Here is a 21,162-nt window from a genome sequence, read left to right as displayed (position 1 = left end):
CAATTAGTGACGTTTGCTTTGTTCATCCGTGTATATTTTTGAGCTCATTGCTAGAGGCTCATGAGTTAATTTTGTTCTTAAATGTATTAAGAGTAAGATGTCTTTTTGAACATTTACCTTCCAGGGTGTCTTGGTATGAATGTGGGCAGGGCACTGTGCAGAATGAGTAGTTTAAAACTGGCACAATTGGCACAAATGTGTTAGTAAAATTGTGTGCACGTAGCTACCACCAACAATAAAAAAGCTAGGCTAATGTTTTCAGTGGCCTCTACTGCATTTTACATTTTTAATGTAAGCTGATTACAATGAAAGTGAGAGAGCTTCTGCCAAAGACAATTTTGGGACTTGCTGTTTGCGCTACCACGAGGCTATGAATGCTTACCAGGCTGAACAGGTAGTTGTAATGGTTACTGGCTAGCGATTTTTCTAATAATCTTGTTTATGCTTTATTTCGGTAACAGAGTACCTACCTCTTCTTTATACCTGACAGACGAATTTTTAAAAAGTCTAATTTCATGGAAAACTGCCTACTTCTGCAATGCAGCTTGGGAGTGAGTAGAGCCCTTTGAGGCCTTCATCAGTGGGAGCGGGGGGAGAGCTGCAGGGGCAGCTCCCCCCCTGCGCCCCGGCCCGGCGGTGCCCGCAGCCACAGCACCACCAAGCGAGCCCCGGGCAGCGCTCAGGGGCCGCCTGCAGCTCCCCCAGCCTCCAGCAGCGGGCGGGGGGCTCCATCCCTCAGCCCGCGGGGCTCGGCTGCTTCCGCCCCCCCCCCCCTTCGGCCTCCTCCCGGCCTCCGCTCGCCGCTTCCGCCGCGGGCCGTGCCGGGGCGGGTCCGTGAGGCGATGGCCGGGTGGTGGCGGTGCGCGGAGCGGCTCTTCGCGCTCTACTTCGTGTCGCACGTCCCCATCACGCTGCTCATCGACCTGCAGCCGCTGCTGCCCGCCGCAGGCCTCTACCCGCGCAGCGTGAGTCGGGCCCGGGGGTCCTGGGGGTGTGTGTGTGTAGGGGGGGGGGCACTGGGAGCTGCTGGGTCCGGTGATTTGGTGCTGCTGGGACTGGGAACCTGTCACTGGGGCTGCTGGGCTCCTGTCACCCGGCACTGGGGGCTGCCGAGCTCTGGTCTCGCAGCGGCCTGCTGAAAACACGGGGGAGCTGTCACTGCCACGTGGGAGCAGGCAGGCCGACAGCCACGTTGATCAGTAAAAATTTCTGCGTTGCTGGGTTTTGAATAACGTTGTAGAAGACAATTGGAATGGTAGATGAATAGAAGATGAGTGGTTTGACCCGTGCTATCAGGACGAGTGCGGTACCTTCCCACGAGCTTTACATTTAGAGCGTTTGATTTTTGCCGTTCTGTACAATTAGTTCATTAGAGAAACCATTTCTAATTAATAGTTAACCAGCAAACCTCAATACGTATCTCTCTGTTCAAAGTCCAACTTAAAGCCGTGCTGGAGCTTACATTTCTGTCATGGAAACCAACAGCAGCTCCCCAAGCCCCGATGCCTCCATCAGACTGGGGCAGCGCAGCCGCCAGCCCCGCACGCTGCCAGGCGCTGGGGGCCCGGCTGGGGCAGCTGCCCCCGGCCACCCCCGGGGAGGTGCTGAGCCCCCTGGATGGGCACTGCCAGGGGCAGGAGGGAGAGGCGAGAGTTCGTTCCTATCTGCTGATGCCAACGTGCAGCTTTGTTGTGATTTTGGTCTTGTTTTGGTAGGAAATTGTGCCGATTGCTTTCCAAAAACTATTTTTCTCTTTGTGCCATTGATACTCAGTGTATTAATCTGCAGCTTTGTTCTTTTTTCTTAAGCTGACGGAGTTGTTAGAATGGTATGCAGTCACCTTTCGAGATCCCATGATGATGCAGCCCCCAGAGTGGTTTAAGGCGTTTATGTATTGTGAAGCCTTCCTACAAATGCCTTTCTTTCCCATTGCAGCGTACGCCTTCATAAAAGGTTGGTATAAAAGTGTAAGAAAATGTCCTGTGCAGCATTTATGCGTAGTGCTTTTTGGCTGCAGGCACAGTTTTATCAGTCTTAAGTGATTATAGGGACATAACCCATGGAGTGCTATTTTCATGGCAAATTTCATCTGAGAAAGAGTAGAAGAAGCCCTGTCAGAAATAAATACTATAGACTACAGACCCTTTACAGCAGCAGTCACTTACGTGAAACCAGCATCGACAATTAACATCTGGCAAGCTACCAATGTCAGCGAAGCTCTGGATCGTGCTTGTGTACTCACCACTTCTAACTGTGTGGAAATTTAGAATGAGCATGTGAAGTTTTAGTCATGAAAGCTTTAATTATTTCTCTGGGTTGCTACTCGTACTTATTTTCTAGTACATTTTTGGTATGGCTTATGGTTGTCCTGTGATAGATACAGATAATACTGCTGATTTTAAAATCACCAAATTCAGCTTGTTTCAAAACTTTTAAAATAGTTTTCTTTTTTGCTTCCATACAGGTGGTTGCAAATGGATAAGGACTCCTGCAATTATATACTCCACACATGTAGCTACATCTTTGGTTGCCATCCTTGCTCACATCCTTTTTCATGATTTCTCAAAGTCTGAGCATTTGGGTCCTCGGACACAACAGGAACGCCTAATTCTGCTATCTATATACATCCCTTACTTGCTGATACCACTTCTGATTCTTTTCACCATGCTGTACAGCCCCCAGTACAACCAAGTGGAGAAAAGGAAGAGGAAGTAGTCTGCTGTAAAAGTTGGATGCACAACATTCATACTTGTTTTGATTCAGCCCCTAGTCCTCTGGGACGAACACCTGTCTCGTGTTGTCAGTGCAACGCCTCTCACCAGAGCATCAGGCTCCCGCAAGAAAAGTTCGAATTGGCTTGAGTTTACAGCTCTCCTTTAATCAGGAGCAGCTTTGGCAGAAGCCTGAAGTGGCAGCTCCGTGTGGTGCCTGGGCTGTGCGTAGCTTAAGGGACCCAGCAGCTCTGCTCCCAGTATCGATTTTGTGTGGTACTTTTGTATTGGGAAAACGAACTTTTAACCATTTGATGTGTAACCATGTGATGGGGACGTGTGGGGGGTGGAAACTGCAGCTGACACTTTTCTTTCAACTTGCCTTTTTCCAAGAGGACTTCAGTAAAAAATCTGTCTTCTAAGAACATATCCTACAAAATCCGTAACTGATTACATACAAATTTGCAAAGCTATAATCTTTTTCTCTGCAACTTTTGAAGCATTTCAAATCATGTAACAATCCTTACCTTTCTCATCCCTTCATTTAAAATTTCACCTTCTCTTCCTCCGCTGTAATTTTGATTAATTGCAAACGTCTGGCCAGCAATAATGTGCCAAAATCTGGATTTCTGAATTAAAATTAATTTTGTTTGACAATGAGGATTTTCTTCCTAGAGGATTTTCAAGTACTTCAGTAATTGTAAACAAGGATTTGTAAACTTTTGTCTTCTGTGAAATCACTTCTGGTATGGAAATAACTAAACACATCCACATTGCCTTTAATCTTGCGAAGGAAATGACCAAAGGAAACTTAGGTTTTATTTAAGTTCTCAATCAGATCTATAAGTGACATTTGGAGACTCGTGCAAAAAATATAAGGCAAGATGAGATACAAAATGCATCTATTGGCACTTCAACATGAGGCTTGATTTTAGATCACATTTAAATCACGGGCATTCAGTTTTTAAATGTCACATTCATATTTAGATTTTTACATGCTCCTGGTGCCAGTATACACTTAGAAGGGTTTGGCTCAAGAGTTTGAAGTTCTATAGTTGAAATGCTCATGAAAATATTCTACTCTAATATCGCTACCTGCATGGATGAGTTTCAGAGTTTAATCTAAAATTCTGCTATATTTTCTAATTACTTTTTGTGTATCTGTAATAGATCACTTCTGTTATGTCTAAGAAAAACAAACTAACTAGATAGAAAAATAATCTGGTCAATACAGGTAAAAGTTACTGCTGTTTCTCTCTGTTGTGTGTTATAAACATGGAAATTACTACATATAGAAAATTCTTCACAATGACTATCCAGGGAGTTGTAAACTGTTCAGCTCAGAAAATAACACAGCAGGAACAACTAATTCTGGTATACCCAGAAAGTCCAAAAACAATAATTTATTTCTCAATTTCTTTGAAAGAGCTGTACACTTCAAAAAGTGAGACATTAACATAGGAACAGTAGAAGTAGTATTAATTCAACTATAATTTGAAATATTAACTGTACAAAAATTTTTATAAAAATTAAAGGACAGAACAGTCTTTACATCTGTTAGAAAGCCCTCCTTATTGCCACTTTTAGTGTATTTCACACTGTGTTAAGAGACACTTTCATTTGTACAAACCATCTATTCATTCATACACAGTGAAAAATTGCATATTTTTGAAATTCCCAAGATTCTGGAATGCTCCAAATTAGGTGGTTTTTTTTGTTTGTTTTTTAATCTTAAAGTCTTCTATTTCTGAAAAATGAATTGGTCAATGAATTCATTCTGGTCCGCTTCAATCTTACACAGAGTCTCATACTCTATTCGGTACCTGAAAGAGAATATAAAAGGTTACCAGCTGATGGTTTAGCACAACGCCCATTTGTCTGAGGTAAAGGAAGCTTAGGCTAGGCATGTAAGTCATCGTTAAAGCAATGGCAGCATGAATTAAGACTCTGCAGTTCTAAACTGTCTTTAGAAGTCAGACATGTGGCACTCTGTTACTTTTATTCATTTCTTCATGAGCTCAGGCCACCTTTGTTCTTTTAGCTGTACACATCAATTAGAAATGAACTCTCAGTAAGTGGCAGTCAGGGCCTGATGTTCACCATACAAACAGCCCTGCTTCGTTCCGTGTGTGCTCTGTGCAGGACGCCCCTTAGCTGCAGACAGGCCCTTTTCAGACAGCGTCCTGCAGCCAAGCACAGACAGCAAGAACAACTTTCCAGTCTGTGGAACTGAGCCATTTCTCATGTATTACACTGCTTTCTTTTCAAGCCGTTAAATCAATGCCTAAGAAGTATTTAATAGAAAGCTCACCTTTCCAACTGCATCTTTTTCTCAGCTATTAGAGCCTGCAGTTGCTGCTCCTGAGCTTCTCTCTGCTTTGCTATAGACTTCAGCAAGTTTCGTGCGCCAATGGCCTATCAAAACAGACGTTCAGTGATGTTGTTGTACACAGATTTTTTTTTTAACCCCTTTCACTACCAGCAGGTTGATTCTGAAGCGTTTCAGCCACGCTAGCAAAAAACGGGGCATCTTAATGATAAACGCAGGCGGAGCAGGCAGGCAGTCCCTGTGGTGGTTGGGCAGATCGAGGCATTGGAGACCTCATTTCTGCTTCCACAGTAACACGAGGAGAGAGATACCGCTTGGTGCCACGTAGAAATACAGAACGAAGCAATGGGGGCACAGCGGGGCTGTTGGGGCCGTGCCGCGGTACCCGCCGGGCCTCCGGGCGTTCCCCTCAGCGCCCCTCAGGCCGCGGTGCCCGCCCGGTGCCCTCCTCTGCTCACCTTCATCTTCTCGCTTTCCGCAGCCTTGGCCAGCTGGTCCACCAGCTCGATCAGGCCGCCCACCGTCTTCTGGAACTCCGCGATCCCTGCCGGGGACAGGGCAGGGCCGTGAGGGGAGCGCGGCGCCGCAGGGTGCCGGGGGGAGGGTTGAGGGGGGTGGGGGGGCACTTACTGTCCACGAAGGCCTTGCACTCCTCGCGGAGCTGCGCCGTCTGCTGCGCCACCTCGGGCTGCAGGACGCGCAGCTTGTTCAGCTCGTCGAAGTGCAGCCCCGCCGCGCCCAGCGCCGCCTGCGCCATGGCCCCGCCGGGCCCCCCCCGGCCCCTCCCGGCCCCCTCCCGGCCCCCTCCCGGCCCCGGCTGCCACGGCCGCAGCGCGCGGTGGCCGCGGGGCCCGCCGGGAGCTGGGGGCGGTGGCGGGGCCGGGGCCGGGCCCGGACGCGTTTCCGGGCCGCCGGCGGAACTGAGCGGGGCGCGGCGCGGGGCGGCCGCGGGCGGGTGAGCGGCGGGGCCCGGGAGCGGGAGCGGGAGCGGGGCCGGGCCCGGCGGGGCCCCCTCAGCGCGGCGGGGAGGCGGCGGCGGCGCTCGGAGCGCTCCCTGCCCGCGGGCCCCGGAGCGCTGCCGGGTGTTGAGCCCCTCTCGGTGTCCGCCTGTCGCAGGTGCCGCGGGTGCCGCGGGGGGGGCTCCCCGCACAGCGCTGCCGGCCTCGGCTCCCTGCTGCAGGCCCGCTGGGGGTGACCGGGCAAAGCCTCGCCTGGTCGGCGGCAGGACGGAGCCTGCGGCTGCGGTCGGTGTGCTCGGTCACAGCTAGCGGGAGCCCGGTGAAAGCATTTACAGACAAACTGTCCTCGTGTGGTGCTACAATTGGTGCTGTCAGTGTCCGGGTGCTCTGCTCGGTGTCTGTTGCTTGTTACAGGACGCGTTTTGTCCGGAGTGTTTGCTTCGTTACAGTAACGGAATGGGGAGTTGCAGAATAATGCTGTTTTAGATACTGTTCCATGGTCAGTAGTTATTAAGATCTCTTGCAATTTGAAGATACACCTGAAGCTGGTAAATAACTTGCTGTACGGATGGTAGCGAGTTGCGGGGTTTGTTCCACACCGAAAGCTGAGGTGGGGTGAGAAGGAAGAAGGATGCGGGAAGAACAGTAACATCCTTAGCAGATTTGCAAATGTGCAGGTTATTATATTTATTTATAAAAGATTACTCATGTCCTACGGTCGTGGAACAGAGAAGGGAGGAAATATTTGTAGTCTGAAATAGTTTTAACAAAAAACAAAGAAACAGCAAAATGCTTTTGAGAACAAGAGTTATTAAAAAGAAGAATAGATGAGGGAGGAGGTTGTATTTTTACTTTCCCAATTAAAGAACTTCAGATCCCACCTGTTAGGCTGAATTTTATTCTGTTTGTTTCCAGCCTGAGCTCATCTGTGATGGAACGATAAGTGTAGTGAGACAGAGGAGAGACAGAAGCAGTGAATATATGGCTTTTAACTGAAACAGATATTCCAAATAGTGGCCATACTTTGAGGGTGGGATGGGCCTAAAAATAATAATAAAAAAATAAAATTACATTGACTGGTTTTCCGGGATAGAGGAAAAAAGCTTTGAATGAAAGGAGTTGTCAGGAAACAGAAAGTTGTATTGGAGAGTTTCACTGGCAAGGCGTTTGAGGAAGAGGCTGCTGCAGGCTCTGTAAATGCCTGCAGTTCAGCTGCAGCGGATATCAGAAGTGCTTAAGGCACTGCCATGAGTTCTTCCATCCTGCTTCAGATCTGCACAAAAAAGCTACGTTCTTTCAGGAAGTTGAGAGGGAGCTGAATTCCATCCAGCATGTCAGCTTGGGCTGCAGTATTGTGTGCTGATTGTGGTGTTGGCTGGAGCCTGAACAACAGGAAGTCCAGACAAGTTACCCTGACCTTGCTCACAGTGATGTGGTCGTAACTTGGCTGCGTGGTGCTGAGCAGCCACCGCAGCGCTGTGCGAGCTGTTTGAAAAACGCCTAGATCTTGTTTTGTCAGAATCTGTGTGGATGTGTGTTTAGGAGTCTCCTGAATTTGTCTCTTCTTTAACATGGACTTCATGGTTCTGTTTCTTCATGGAAGTTGTGGGCTTCTGTGTTGATCTTACGTTTGTGTTTCAGGGCTCCGGTGGCCGTGACCGTTGTGGCCTCACCGTCCTCGCCCAGTGACTTGTGACTCGTCACCAATCACGGCGGAGTCCATCAAGCCCACGCTCTGCAGGGTTGTCATCTACCTACAGAAGGAGATGTCGGGGGACACGTGTCTAACCACCACCCTTTGTCCAGCTGCAGGGCCCAAGCCCAAAGCTTGCAGCTTCAAAGGAGGCAGCCTCGGTAACAAGTACGTGCGGCTAAACGTCGGGGGCTCCTTGTACTACACTACAGTGCAGGTACTGACCAGGCACGACACGATGCTGAAGGCCATGTTCAGCGGCAGAATGGAAGTGCTCACGGACAAGGAAGGTACAGGAATGTCTTCTGTTACTGAGAGTTCTGTAAAACAACTGGGTTTTGTTTTTCAGATATGTTAAGACTATGCCCTGTGAAAGATGTATTCCAAAAATAACGTGGAACATTAGGTGGCCACATCCCATTGGCTGTAACGATCCTCTGTGCGTTATAAAAACGTGTTCTTTCATTACTAAAATTAACGAGCGGAAGGACTGGTTCTCTTTCCTGCAATCGCAGTTGGTATGCAGATTGTTGATGTTGTTATCAGGACTGAACAGACAGCATGTGGGTTGTCATTTACGTGGTGTTGTGCAGTGGCATTAATCGAAATGTCTGTAGGGAGGGGAGATTCAGTTTTCAGCATTAAAACTCAGGACAGCCTTGCTTGCTGTGTTGAAGACTTTTTTTTTTTTACCCTTCCCAGCAGCATGTTCTGCTTGTGGCTGACAATGTTGCAGTGGTATTTGGCCATCAGGCAAGTATTATGTTAACTCCTGCTGGATACCGAGTATTGGCAGCAGAAAAATTCATAATAGAGAGTAGGACAATTAAGAGAAGTAGTATTTGTCAGCAGTGGATATGAATATTTTAACTTCCCGCTCCACAGTACTTCAGGTAAAAATGGTACCTTAGGAATCAGGGCACTGTGGGGAAGTTCAGAGAAGATGCCAAGTATTTAGCCTCTAGTGGTTTCCAAATGCTCATCGGTGAAAGCTCTTCTGCTCGTCTTCAGACAGCTGCAGCTGGAGACTAGCGGTGGGTTAGCCGTCTTCCCAATGTTGTCTTCTATGCTTAGGTCCCCAAATATATATTTATATATATATATATATTTTTTTTTTTTTTTTTTGCCTGCCTTCCACGCTATGGAAAAGGATTTGGCACTGTATTAAGACCTCTGCCTACGTATGTCCTCCACTGCTATTGTTTGCCAGAAAGTCAGACATCCTGTTTGCTAGCGAGCGTCACTTCAGGGATGTTTGGAACTGCAAAAACTGTCTACTGCTGTTTCCTGTGCTGCATCCCTCCTCTGCTCTCTACTGATCTACCCCTGTCCCGTTCTTTCCTTCTGTTTGGAAACTAGAACAATGGGTTTTTACAGCGGTTTTTTTTGGGCTAGCCTACCTTTTAGCATCTTTGGAACACTTCTCTTTAACTCTGAGCAGGAAAAGATATGGTGGGAAAACTGCCAAATCCTTCTAATTAGGCCGCAAAACTTAGACCCAGTCTAATTTGTTGCAAACGTTCTTGAGTTCTCTATTGTAGTCGTTCCTTGGTTTTCTTACTGGTAAGTTTTGAATTGCTCAGCATTACACTGTAGCAACAGTTCTTACATCTATTCCCAAACACAGCACACCTCCATTTTGCTAGGAATACAAGTGTCTAAATAGAACTAGCAACCTAGCTAACAATAAATATTGCTTTTAAGGCTTGAAATGCTCAGTCAGCCAGTTAAATAGATGTAAACTAATGACTTCATTTGGTAGTTGTAAAGGTCCACTCCTTTAATCAAAACATAATACAGAAAAGATGAAGCACAGAAAATAACCTTGGTCCAGCAGCACACTGCCTGATCGATGGTCATGGGCCTGCTGCATTGTTTTAATGCCTAGTGATAGCAAGCTAAGTAGTTCTAGTTTGAGGCTCTTCTTCTGGCATGCTGGCAAGTAGTGAGAACATAGGAGGTACCAAAAGAATGGTTCCACAGTTGGGTTCTGTTCTGTAACCAACTTCAATTTGCTGAAAGTCAATAAAGACTTCCACTGAACGAAATGGGAAGAATATCGTGGAGTTCAGGAAGCACTTATTCAACCTTTCTGAGCAGCTTTTTCTTGCCTCCTAGTGTTGAGGTCATTGAAATGTCTTGATGGTTATTTTTCAGGTTGGATCCTTATAGACCGCTGTGGGAAGCACTTTGGAACAATTTTAAACTATCTCCGAGATGACGCAATTGCACTTCCAAAACACAGGCAGGAGATCAAAGAGCTGATGGCAGAAGCCAAGTATTATCTCATTCAAGGCTTAGTGGACATGTGCCAGGCAGCCCTGCAGGTAAGAAGTAGAAGTAGAAGTAGCCTGTAAAATTTTTGGTGTGTGCATTGCTTATAAAAATTCCTGTAGACAACACGAGAGTTTCATGGCCTTAGAGATGCATCCAGTTGTAGATAGACAAAGTAACGTAGCAAAAATGAAACAGCAGAGTCAAGTGAGATCTTTAGAATAAACATGGCTGTTTTGAATGTGTGTTTTAAAAGATCTTATGGGATTTGTCTAAAAGTCCTGCAAGTTATGTTGCTTCCGATTAGATAATGCTTATAAGCAGCACCCGTTCAAGTAACTTCATGTTTTTTCTAAGTTTAAATCTTAATGGAGAAAAAGATTGATCTGGTAAGCACTCATTACTTTAAGGACTTTGCTTTCTATTCTTTTATTACTAGGCATTGCAGATACGTAAGCCCACGTTGGCTTTATTCACTTCACTAGTCTCTAGAAGTTCAAGTTCAGCTGACTGAAATCAGCTTGTTTTGCCAGTTTTTTAATAAGGTTAGCCCAGATATAATAGATATTATTTCATAATCTTAAGATTAATGATATTTTTTGCACGACAAAAATCTCTCATTATGTTCAATATGCTTCTTGTATCCGCTGAAATAAATGCAAAGGTTCGCTGACAATTTTCCTTTTGGTTTGGAATTTAAAATGTTTTGTCTAAAAACAAAATGTTCTAAAGCTTTCCTATTAGCTATTGAGCTCTCCTTAATTTGCTACATGAGGAATCTGGAGTCACAGGCTGTACCACACGCTCTTGATTGTTGCTTTTGTATCACAGGGGGCTGAAGTCCGTTTTGGTGACATGCTGTTCTTGCCAAATGTTCAGTTCATAATGGGTGATACTCTTACATACCGCAGTGTTTTGAGTTGATTAAAACTACTGCAAACTCATACTATCCTTTTCTTCAAAAAAGGGTAGAATAATAAACCCACTTAAACCAGATATGACTTGAGCTCAGAGTCCTTGCTATAGCTAAGAAGGACATCCACCTGCATCCCAATATTTCAATCACTGTTGCCTTCTGGGAATAGGAAATCTCTCAGCTGTATTTCTGGGTTGCAGATCAAGGTAATGCTGTGTGGTTCCTATGGCAACACAGAGCTTTTCCTTTGCATCACAGGGTCTGGGAACATGGCTGGAGGGTTTGGAAGGGAGAGCAGCAGCAGATGTTAGTTTTAGCATTTATCTCTTTGAGTTCATTTCCTCTCCTTTTTTTCTTTTTTTAAACAGGACAAGAAAGACTTGTATGAACCTGTCTGTAACATCCCTATTATCACATCTCCAAAAGAAGAAGAAAGACTGATAGAATCATCAATGAAAGTAACTGCTTTTCCACAACTATCCACTGAGAAACCGAATGCTTGCTAAATTTATTCAAAGACAAAACTTAACTCTTCTGCTTTTTTTTCTTCCTCTCCCAATAGCCCGTTGTTAAGCTGCTCTATAATAGAAGCAACAACAAATACTCTTACACCAGGTACGTCACTTTTTTCCCCCCCACTGTTACGGGAAATTTTACCTTTAACTATGGGAGTGGAGGAAGACGTGATACAGCTGAACTTGTTTTTTTTTTTTTGTTTACTTAGCTCACAACCATGCTGTTCTGTGAATTTGAGTGCAATTATTTTTGGTTGAAATTTATCTAAAATGGGGCTGGGGGAGATGACAAACTGTATCTGAACTGTAGCATGAAGATCAGTTGTGCTGGAGGTCTGTGCATGAAAACGAGCAGAGAGGAGGGATAAGAGATGAGAATGATGAGACTATTAATGTTGGCTGAAACTAGGTGTAACTTAGGTAATGCAGTGCAAGCTGTTACCAGGGTGTTACCTCTGCAGTGCACAGCTAATGCAGCTGTGATCCCTCACTCTTCAGTTTAGCTTTCCTTTTGAGTCTGCATGTACCTATGCCAGCACTCTTTTACCCTGAACTACAGAAATTCTTGATGTTCCATCTCCTCCAGTGCCTCTAGATGAATTAGTTATTTGGCTACAGAGTAAAGCATCTGTTCTGTTCAGGAACAACCCAGATGGGGACAGTGCAAGAATTTACTGGCTTTCCTCCTGTATTAAGTAGCATTATTTATTTAGTTTTATGGTTTAACTATCATGATCCCTTTGTTATGATGCTATTGGAATGGATCTGGATTTTCCCAAACCAGTCATTGAAGTGATGTGAGTAATTCTTTATGCTATGCAGAATCCTCAATTTCAGCCTTTTCAATCTAACATGCAGTCTTGGAAGCTTTTTTTCTCTGGACAAACTGATTGTCTGTCTGTCAGAGAGATGGATTCTGATCATGAAATTTCAGGTAGTCGGGAAATGCTACCTGAGGGAGTGCTGAAGAGCAGCCTGTTTTTCAGCTAACTGCATTCTGTATCTGCCAGTCATCCTGCGTTCCTCACGGTGTTACCCTTTAGTTTATGGCAGTGATGCTAAGCAAGTGCAGAATAGCATATTAGTCACCGTGGGTCTGGAAATGTAAACATGCTAGCAATGAGAGCAACAGAACCGATACCAGGAGGTGTTGGTTTCTCAACTAGCTGTAGGGTTCTAATTATTCCTTCCACATGAATCTTCATGCCTTGATGGTGTTTAAATGAGGAATTGTTATTTAAAATTCTACGCTGGCGGCTAGCAAGCAAAAGTTTTCTCCTTCTGTTCTTCCTGTTTATCATTATGAGTTTTCTTAGTTACTTTGTCAGTGTAGTCTAATAACATAAATGGATGAAGACTTCTAAGGTTTTTTTTCACACTTGATAAAGTACTGCACTTGATAAAACCTGGGATTTGTTGGCGGTGGAATCCCAGATTGCTTTATCAAGTGATTCTTGAGAGCTGAAGACTGTGTCGGGTTGTACATCGTGCTTTTTTGAGTTAGATCTGAACAGAAGTACATCTTGGACTAAGTATTTTATGGAGAGCCCAGTTGGCTGTTCATATTAACAGTGTCTGGTTTCACAAGCATCTCCTAGACTTCCAGGACTGCTTGCAAAAGTTAAGATACTGCACGAAACAGTATGATTTCATTCCTCTGGGTAAGTCCTTGGCAGCAAGGTGCAAACCTTGAGCTTCTGGGTCCAATGAGTAAGGAATTTTACCGTTAAAGGTAGTAAAGTTAGCTTTGTTGTCTAGACAATATGTTCAATAGCTTCCACATAACTGCATGTAATTCCCAGTCACCTATAAAATGAGACAGAAAGGGGCACAGAGTACAAACTTCTGGTAGAGCTGGATTCAAGCTATTATCAGAGGAGTAATGCTTTTAATTTTTTGGACGTTGGTCATGATGTTATTATTTGAGTAATAGTTTAAATTTTACAGGTAGCATTCTGGTAGCTTTACTTTATTTTTAAAGCTACAACACTGTATTTTATTGTCTTCAGAACATCTAGATCTTGCTTTGAAAAGTACATAAGATCCTAAATTTTGCTGATTGTCAACAAAACTTCATTTCCTAAATAGTTTATTCACCCTATAAATTTGTATAAGGTATCACTTGTCTTACATGCAGAACACCATCCTTTTTGGCTGGCCTTTGACCACATTGACTCTTTAGACTTTTGCTGTTGCTAAGCTAAACAGAACTGCAGTTAGCATTTGATCTAATCACCTTCAGTTTTAAATCAAGAGAAAGTTGATGTAATGATTAGGAAAACTGCTGTTGTTATTGATTATGTAGCTTAACCTCTACAGGCTGATGTGCTTGCTCTTGGGGATCAGGAGCATCTTATTTGTATCTGAAGATGGCTATTACCCTCTCTTTTCTTGGCAGCATATGGCAGTGAGTCACTGCTTGTATTCTGCAGTCAGATCAATGCTTAAAGCTCTGGTGGGATAGGTATATAAATATCGTAGATAGCCAGTTGAAAAAATACAAAAACTTTATTCCTTTTTTTTTTTTGGTTTCAGTAATTCAGATGACAACTTGCTGAAGAACATAGAACTGTTTGACAAGCTCTCTCTCCGATTCAACGGCAGAGTTCTTTTCATTAAGGATGTCATAGGGGATGAAATCTGCTGCTGGTCTTTCTATGGACAGGGTCGGAAACTTGCTGAAGTCTGTTGTACCTCTATAGTGTATGCCACAGAGAAGAAGCAAACCAAGGTATTGGTTTGGGATACGACTGCTTTGCTCATCTTTCCCATTTACAATTATTTTACTCTTTTCATAGTACGTGCCTTTTTTTTTTTTACTGTGTGTGTGTATCTTCTTACTTATGGGCATGTGTTCCCGTCACATTACCATGTATAGATCAGGAGAAGGACATCTGTTGTTTTTTGCAGGTTGAATTCCCCGAGGCACGAATTTATGAAGAAACTCTAAATGTCTTACTGTATGAAACACCACGGGTTCCTGACAACTCTCTGCTGGAAGCAACAAGCAGGAGCCGAAGCCAGGCCTCTCATAGTGAGGACGATGATGGCTTTGAACTTCGTGACCGAGTGCGCCGAATCCATGTGAAGAGATACAGCACCTATGATGACCGTCAGCTGGGCCACTAGCATATCAGTCAAGGAGAAAGGGTTTGGTTTCGAGGCTTGTATCAATATTCTTTGAGGGAGATCAGGAAGTAGGGAGGGGACGGTTGGACTCTGTGGACTGATCTTCATTTGGCTTCTTGTCTCCCTAGAGATGCAAATGGGCATTTGTACACACAAAGCAACACTAAAGGCCAAGGGCTCTGAGAACTAATATGTTTGTTTTGCACCGTGTTTTTTAAATACAGACTGGCCCCCTTTTCATGCGACTTGAGGAATGGAATCTGAAACACTGATTCTGACAGTCTGTGGTTGCTTTTTTAAATCTGATGACTTGCCAGATATCTTACTTCCTGTGAGAAGTACTCTTTTCTGAGTGAGATGGTGTGATTTGAAAATCTTTTTCCAGATATCTGTCATCTTAGGGTTTGGTGGAATGGAACTTCCTGTTCCTAAATCAAGATACTGAAGAGGGGGCAGACAGAACTCAAACGTGACTACTTTTAATAAACACTACATCTGATAACCCTTGGATGAAATGTCTAGCTACCCAATAGTCAGATGCACTGCATGTGCAATATCTTCCACCTGTTTTTTCCCCAATGCACATACAAAAGATTGTGTTCCAAAATAGCTGTCTTTAAAAGTCATGAATTCTAAGGCAAGCTCTTCTGAAAAGGTAAGAGTAGAGTCATGTGAAAATGAGAAAATTTAAAAGACTTATATATGGAATAACTTGTCAGGGGAGCTGGAGAAATAGGTATGGTGAAAAGGAAGAAACTTTTATCTGGTTAGAAAACTTCAGGAATAGATTGTGGCAGGGTTGGCAGTGTTGAGGACTGTGATGCCATAACCCTGTTTATGGAACCAATCTCAGTCTGCAGAATAAGTTTTGCTCCTGTAGCCCAAAAGTGCTGTTTGATGTCCAATTTCTCAAGCAACAGGGGAAAAATTGGAGTGACTGGGGAAATACAGACTAAATATTTGTAGTGGTAGGTAATATTCACGTACTGAAGAGTGAATTTAAGTTTTGTTCTCTGAATCACTTCTAGACTATAGAAGTTGAAGTGGAGAGAGAAGAATAGTCATAAAAATCTTGTTCTAGCATAAAACTGCAAGAGGTTGTGTACAAAGGGGAGAGATGGTTTATACTGAATTTTAAACTGGTATGTCAGCTTTATTTTGAGTGCTTGGCTGGGCACTAATTTTAAAGGACTGCTGAAACGATTGGAGTCCAGGCTGTTCTGCAATTTGGGTCTCTGGAAATCCAGTTTCAAGTTTAGTATGGAAAGTCGCTGATGTCTTAAATGTCTGATTGTATGTTTCAGGTGTAGGTTGCAGATTCAAATTTTACCTCTTAAATGGTTACTACTTGGTGGTTGCTCATTGGCACCTGTGGATATGTGACAGTGGCTTTTATTTCTTTATATTGTACGTGAATGGGGAAGCTTCAGATTCCACAGTGGTTAGTCTTGAGCTCCTTTGACCAGTGCCAAATGTTTATATGTTTTAAAGCAAATTAATGCAAAAGTCAAGCAAATACAGTGAAGTCATAACTAAAACTAGGATGGTAGATGGCTTGGTAGTAACAGAAGCAGGGGAGGGAACCAAATAGTGATTTCCATTCAATTAGGCTTTTGAAAATGAAATTGTTGACGCTTGGTAAGAAAACACTAATGGCTGCAAGCTTCCAGGGTTTTTATTGCCTAGCCGGGACTCTGTGAAAGGCATTCAGGAAGCAGTGTTGCCACAGTAATGCACCTGCCTTTTTTGTGAAAGGCCTCTCTAAAACTCTAAAAACCTCTTTTCTTTTTATATTGCTTTCTGCAAACTGTTGCTTTCCAGCTCATTTTTGTATTCTGCCTGTGAAAATACAGCTGCTGAGATTAGTTTTGACAAAGACTTTTTCTTCTTTAATTGTGCTAAAGTGTGGTGTGGATTTTTTTCCCTTTTTTTTTTTTTTTCCCTTCACTGATATTTAAATTGTGGTGGGTGCTTTGAAGCTACCAGCAGAGGCTGTACTGATAGGTCTTTTTTCTGTACTTAACAGCTTCATTTTTTTTCTCCTGTACTTTTTTCCCCATCTTGCAACAAATAAGATGTGCCACAAATACGAATTTTAAATGGCATTCTATTTCTTGGCAAATGATTATTTTTTTCATGCTACTGTAATAGTGAATGTTAGCAGGTTAAGTAAATGATGCTGGTAGCCTTGCAAAATTGTTTAGAAGAAGTTATAAGCAGAAAAACATCATCTTTGCACCTCTTCTCTCTTGGAAGTTCAGGTTTGGGAAGGAGGATGTGAAAGAACGGGAGTGCCCAGTCAGTCTGCAGGTCCAGATGCTTTCATTCAGTGATTGAGTTCTGTACTCCCAGTATTCCCTAAGAGATTGATTCAAATTGTGAAAGACTATGCCGCAAGCAGCAGAGAAAAGCTTCTGTTTTGATTTAGCAAGTTTTCTTTTCCCTGTATCCCATAGCCAACAAGAACTAATTTCTGGTTTGAATTTAGATTAATTTTTAAAACAAACCTTTTTGCGAACCACCTGGTGTTATGAGAACCCTCTTAAAAAGTGTAAAATAACTTCTTCCTCTTTGAGGAATGTGGAATATCACAACTGTAAGCAGTTATGTTTTTGTTGTTTTTTTTTTTTTTAAATGATTACAGATATCCTTTTCATTTCACCACCTTCCCTCATTGCCATTCATTCTTCCTTTTCTACTCCCAGTTAGTACTGGTTGCAAAACATCTGCTTTTAGATTAAGTTATGAATAAAACTGGAATGATTTTAAATAGTGTTTGGCCACTGTAGCCGGAACACTGACAGGCTGTTAGCTTTACTTAGTAATAATCTGATTTTATAAACACTGAAGCTTTGTCTATTTAAAACACATTTTAAAACCACGTTCTTGGTTTTTGTCCTGATAAGATTTTCAGGATGTGGCTGAGAGATCCGAGATAAATATTTGTGGTTGGATTTTACTAACAGTCCTATAGTTCCCTCCACTGGTGGACAGATCAGGAATAGGAGAACAACAGGACATCCTCTGCATAGGTGTGTTGTGGGACACTTGCACATGGCTAAATGATTGTACTATTAGAGATCCCCTTCCTAGGTAGGGCTGCAGTGCTTGGGTGTTCCTGATACAATGTGGAGTGTCCTGGGTTATTTCTTACCCAATTGGTTACAGAATTGGGTAAGTTGCATGAAATCTCAAAGTCTAAATGTAGACATGGATGCTGCCATCACTTAACACAGTTCATCAGTCAAACTTTTTTTTCTAATGCAAGTAATACAGACCACTTTATGTTCTCTTAAGAGTCCTGCCTATCTGAAACTGCTCTCATACTGAATATTAATTGAATGTCTGTTCCACCAAAATCATGGCATATTGATTGCACAGTCTGACTGCCAGGTTCTGAGAACTTTTAACGCTTTATATTCTCATCTTAATCTTCCTTTATGTAGTTGCAGGGTATATGTTCTGTTGACAAGAACACATTCATTTTTACAACCTCATAGAATGGAGAAAAAGCAGCACTGAAAAGGCTAATGCAGCTTTGAAATGCAGCATTTGCTTGTTTGTAGTAAGCTGTCCACTTCTAGAGCAAACAGCTGTGCTTCCTAAGAATTTTCTCTGCTGGCTTTAAATATCATAAATTATGATCACCATTAAGACAATATAGATTTCTAATTATATGCATTTATGTCTGCAAAGTAAGAGACTTGTAATGGCCTCCTACATAAACCATCACCAGTGGATGTGTTTACTGATGTGACTGTGAATTTCAAGTAGCCTTTAGGAGGAAGAAATGCCTTTTTGCCTCATCGGTAACCTCGCTGTCCTCTTTGCTTTGAATTTAAGTGAACTTTTGCACATTCAGATATAGTATTAGCAGACTGAGAGTATGAATAGAAAACAGTAACTGACATCTGTACACAGCACTGTAATAAAGGGTTGTGTGTTTCTCTAATGGGGTCCTAACATATTGAAAAACAGCCTTAGCCTTTCAACAGAGAAGGAGACTTGGTGCCTTGAGTGAGTATCTTATGTTAAACAGTTCTTCAGTATCAGTGTTAATTAGGCAATAACGTCAAAAGAGAGAGCTCTGCAGGGTAGCAGTCTCCAACTGTTTGATAAATGCCAAGACAAAACTAAATGTTTAACCTTCACCTTGACATTTAGTTTTTGGAATGGGAGACATTTATCCTATTGTAACATTCCATTCTGATGACTTTTTATCTCTTACAATTCTTGGTTAAAAATTAAAGGGGAAAAAAAAAAGCTGACCCAAGCTTGGAGGGCACTGAAGAGACTGATATCGTGCTGTTATTGAAAAACAGCCTTCTGCTTGGAACAGGCAATGCTCCTTGTGGTTTTGGTTAGATTTTATTTGGCTTTAAATTTTCAGACATAATTTACTCTTAGAAATACTGATGAGGTATACCTTAACAGAATGTGCCTGGCCCAGGAGCCCTTCTTACACAATTAGATTATATCCTCTGACAATCCTTGGCATGAAACCTTAACAGCCAAATCTCATACCATCCGTTCTGTTGGGATAACTGAGGTTTTATTAAGGGGTGAGGGGGCACGACCTCTGTTTCCAGCTTTGCCACTAACTTGATGACATACAGTAAGTCAATTTTTCTGTATGTGCATAATTTTTCCTCCTCTGTAGTAAAATGGGGGTAAGACCCTCCCCTAACTCAGAGGGATGCTGAAGTTTAGTTTGTTTCATAATAATAAAGCACTTTGGTTTTCTATAAGATTTTGTATCCAGAGGGTAGTAAATACAATTGTTGTTTAAACTCATTCTGTGATCAAGCTGTTTTCTTATAGCATCAGGCTTTGTTTTATTTTTGTCTAACTTTTAAAGGTCAGTCTTATGAATAAAATAATTAATGCAGTTAACCATATTAACTATTGAATAAGGTGTTTTATCGGTGCAGTAAATGGAAATGGAACACCGATTTTTAATAAAGTGTTATATTTTGTCTTCCTTGATTTTTCTCCAGTGTGAGAAATTCCTTATTTGTCATGTTGGTCTCTGCACTTTCGTTCCGCATTTTCGTTATTGATCCTCACCAAGCAGTTAGGATTCCTGGAACACAGAAATACTGGATCTGCAAATGGCTTTTGTATTGCATGGATCTACCACCACTTTTTGCCCATGCCCTGCAGGCTGCAGTTTTCCAGGAGGCATCAGTGTGCTCAGAGGTGCCCTGCAGGCACCTGGCTTTGACTTTCTGTGGGCTTTGCCTTTAATTGTAAAACCACTGGTTAGCAATGTTGTTTTTTCACGTTCATGGAATAAACTTGGCTTTTTAATAAGAATTGCAGAGAAAATCGATCTTACATTAAGATTTACACACAACTTATATTACCACAAAAGTAACCTAGCCTGTGTTTTGGGAGTCTTTAACCTTTCTTGGCTGACCCAGGGAGTCAGAGATTCAGCCTCTGTTCTGCAGTAGGTGTGTTTGTGAGGTTGCCAGTGTAATTAATCTTACCTGTGAGTGTTCAGCTGTTTTCTGTGCTGCCGTTACCTCACTTCTTAGCTGAGGGCCGGCGAGTGCCGGGCTCGGCTCCTCCAGGGGGCGCCGCGGCCGCGGGCCCTCAGCGCCCCCTCAGCGCCGCCCCGCCGCGGGAGGGCCGGCTGGTGACGTCAGCGGGGCCGCGGAAGATGGCGGCGGCGACTCGCGGCGGGAGCGGGGCCGGGGCTGAGGCGGAGGCTTCTCGCCGCGGGCGCTCCGCCGGCCGTGCGGGCGGGCGGCTCTGAGGGCGGCCCCGCGGGCGGCCGGCCCCGCGCCGCCATGAGCTGCTCGGCGGACGCCGCGAAGGAGAAGCTGCTGTGGAACGTGAAGAAGGAGGTGAGGGCGGGCGGCGGGTCCCGGGGGGCTCCTGCGGAGGGCTGCGGGGCCGGTAAGGGCGAGCTGAGCCTGCCGGGCGCCGCCTCAGTGAGCGCCCTCCGCAGCGGGCTGCGCCCGGCTCCCGGCGGCTCCTCCTGAGGTGGCACCGGGAGGAGAAGCGGGCGGGGGGCAGCGCTGTGCGGGTCCCGGTGCCGCCGCTCCCGGCAGCGCCTCAGCCCCGCATCCCGCCCGTGCGGCGCTCAGGCACATCCCGGCACACCCGCGTCAGCTGCTGGCTCCTGCGGGGAGCTCAGCTGAGGGGTAACGCTTCTCCATCACAGCAATAAAATGTGCCTGAAAGGTAATTACCCCCCCGTGCCGTCCCCTCCTCACGCGGTTGGTGGCTGGGGAGATGGGACGTGGCGGCAGAGCAGCGTGCCTCAAGGCAACCCCAAAAAGGTGCTGCAAAGCCGAGGGTCCCGGAGCCGCTGCCCTCACAGTCCGCGGTGCTGGAACCGGGAGATACCGGGTGTCCAGGCCCTGCCACGTAACGAACACCCCGAGCACGAAGCCGTGGGGCCGTGTCCCAGCGTGACCCGGCCTGGGCAGCCACCGCTGTCAGCAGGCACCGCGGGCTGGCACGGCCCAGAGCCCCCGCTTCGACTGGAAATTACGGCTTAAACTTCCAGCTCTGAGGCACGATCGCATAAAGCTCGATTTCGAGTTGCGAGCACTTGCTCTCCTGGGTTAATGTTTGAGTATATAAATAAATCTGAGAAATGTTCTCCCAGTCTGAGCAGTGCAA

General features: G+C 44.4%; 4 protein-coding genes across 13 annotated transcripts in view; 3 read left to right on the top strand and 1 right to left on the bottom strand.

The window, feature by feature from the left end:
* The first annotated feature begins 698 nt into the window (after positions 1-698).
* TMEM97 (transmembrane protein 97) lies at positions 699-3,368 on the top strand. The gene is made up of 3 exons (XM_027471967.3): positions 699-965; positions 1,809-1,953; positions 2,465-3,368. Exons 1-3 carry the CDS (start codon positions 843-845, stop codon positions 2,713-2,715), a joined length of 519 nt encoding a protein of 172 aa, XP_027327768.1. The 5' UTR covers positions 699-842; the 3' UTR covers positions 2,716-3,368.
* Positions 3,369-4,080: 712 nt separating this feature from the next.
* Positions 4,081-5,902, bottom strand: IFT20 (intraflagellar transport 20). Of its 2 annotated transcripts, XM_027471968.3 has the most exons (4): positions 5,671-5,886; positions 5,499-5,584; positions 5,023-5,126; positions 4,081-4,534 (listed from the first exon to the last, which is right to left on the bottom strand). In XM_027471968.3, exons 1-4 carry the CDS (start codon positions 5,795-5,797, stop codon positions 4,453-4,455), a joined length of 399 nt encoding a protein of 132 aa, XP_027327769.1. In that variant the 5' UTR covers positions 5,798-5,886; the 3' UTR covers positions 4,081-4,452. The 2 variants fall into 2 exon arrangements, with proteins under 2 accessions (XP_027327769.1, XP_071882087.1); XM_072025986.1 differs by lacking the exon at positions 5,023-5,126 and having other exon boundaries at positions 5,671-5,902.
* On the top strand, positions 5,886-19,512 carry TNFAIP1 (TNF alpha induced protein 1). Of its 4 annotated transcripts, none has more exons than XM_027471963.3 (7): positions 5,886-5,995; positions 7,641-7,982; positions 9,850-10,019; positions 11,251-11,340; positions 11,445-11,497; positions 13,933-14,128; positions 14,308-19,512. In XM_027471963.3, exons 2-7 carry the CDS (start codon positions 7,766-7,768, stop codon positions 14,524-14,526), a joined length of 945 nt encoding a protein of 314 aa, XP_027327764.2. In that variant the 5' UTR covers positions 5,886-5,995; positions 7,641-7,765; the 3' UTR covers positions 14,527-19,512. The 4 variants fall into 4 exon arrangements, with proteins under 4 accessions (XP_027327764.2, XP_071882086.1, XP_012956445.2 ...); XM_072025985.1 differs by lacking the exon at positions 5,886-5,995 and adding an exon at positions 6,005-6,156; XM_013100991.5 differs by lacking the exon at positions 5,886-5,995 and adding an exon at positions 6,164-6,369.
* Positions 19,513-20,158: 646 nt separating this feature from the next.
* The window catches only part of SGSM2 (small G protein signaling modulator 2), a 47,366-nt gene continuing 46,362 nt past the window's right edge, over positions 20,159-21,162 (top strand). For all 6 annotated transcript variants that reach the window (XM_027471961.3, XM_027471957.3, XM_027471960.3 and 3 more), the window contains exon 1: positions 20,159-20,378. In XM_027471961.3, the coding sequence (XP_027327762.2) occupies positions 20,322-20,378 (57 nt within the window). In that variant the 5' untranslated portion in view covers positions 20,159-20,321. The remainder of the gene's footprint in view (positions 20,379-21,162) is intronic.

This window comes from Anas platyrhynchos, chromosome 20 (genome assembly GCF_047663525.1).
Source record: "Anas platyrhynchos isolate ZD024472 breed Pekin duck chromosome 20, IASCAAS_PekinDuck_T2T, whole genome shotgun sequence".
Lineage (NCBI taxonomy): Eukaryota > Metazoa > Chordata > Aves > Anseriformes > Anatidae > Anas > Anas platyrhynchos.
Note: the sequence above shows the minus strand (reverse complement) of the source record. Positions and strands in the feature narration are given on the sequence as shown.

Bases quoted from the DNA above. Each gene is read 5' to 3' on its own strand.
- TMEM97 (XM_027471967.3), top strand. From the start codon at position 843: ATGGCCGGGTGGTGGCGGTGCGCGGAGCGGCTCTTCGCGCTCTACTTC. The intron at 966-1,808 runs GTGAGTCGGGCC...TTTTTTCTTAAG, and splicing joins CAGGCCTCTACCCGCGCAGC to CTGACGGAGTTGTTAGAATG. The intron at 1,954-2,464 runs GTTGGTATAAAA...GCTTCCATACAG, and splicing joins AGCGTACGCCTTCATAAAAG to GTGGTTGCAAATGGATAAGG.
- IFT20 (XM_027471968.3), bottom strand. From the start codon at position 5,797: ATGGCGCAGGCGGCGCTGGGCGCGGCGGGGCTGCACTTCGACGAGCTG. The intron at 5,127-5,498 runs GTGAGCAGAGGA...CTGTTTTGATAG, and splicing joins CGGAAAGCGAGAAGATGAAG to GCCATTGGCGCACGAAACTT. The intron at 4,535-5,022 runs GTGAGCTTTCTA...ATTCTCTTTCAG, and splicing joins AAAAAGATGCAGTTGGAAAG to GTACCGAATAGAGTATGAGA.
- TNFAIP1 (XM_027471963.3), top strand. From the start codon at position 7,766: ATGTCGGGGGACACGTGTCTAACCACCACCCTTTGTCCAGCTGCAGGG. The intron at 7,983-9,849 runs GTACAGGAATGT...GTTATTTTTCAG, and splicing joins AGTGCTCACGGACAAGGAAG to GTTGGATCCTTATAGACCGC. The intron at 10,020-11,250 runs GTAAGAAGTAGA...TTTTTTAAACAG, and splicing joins TGTGCCAGGCAGCCCTGCAG to GACAAGAAAGACTTGTATGA.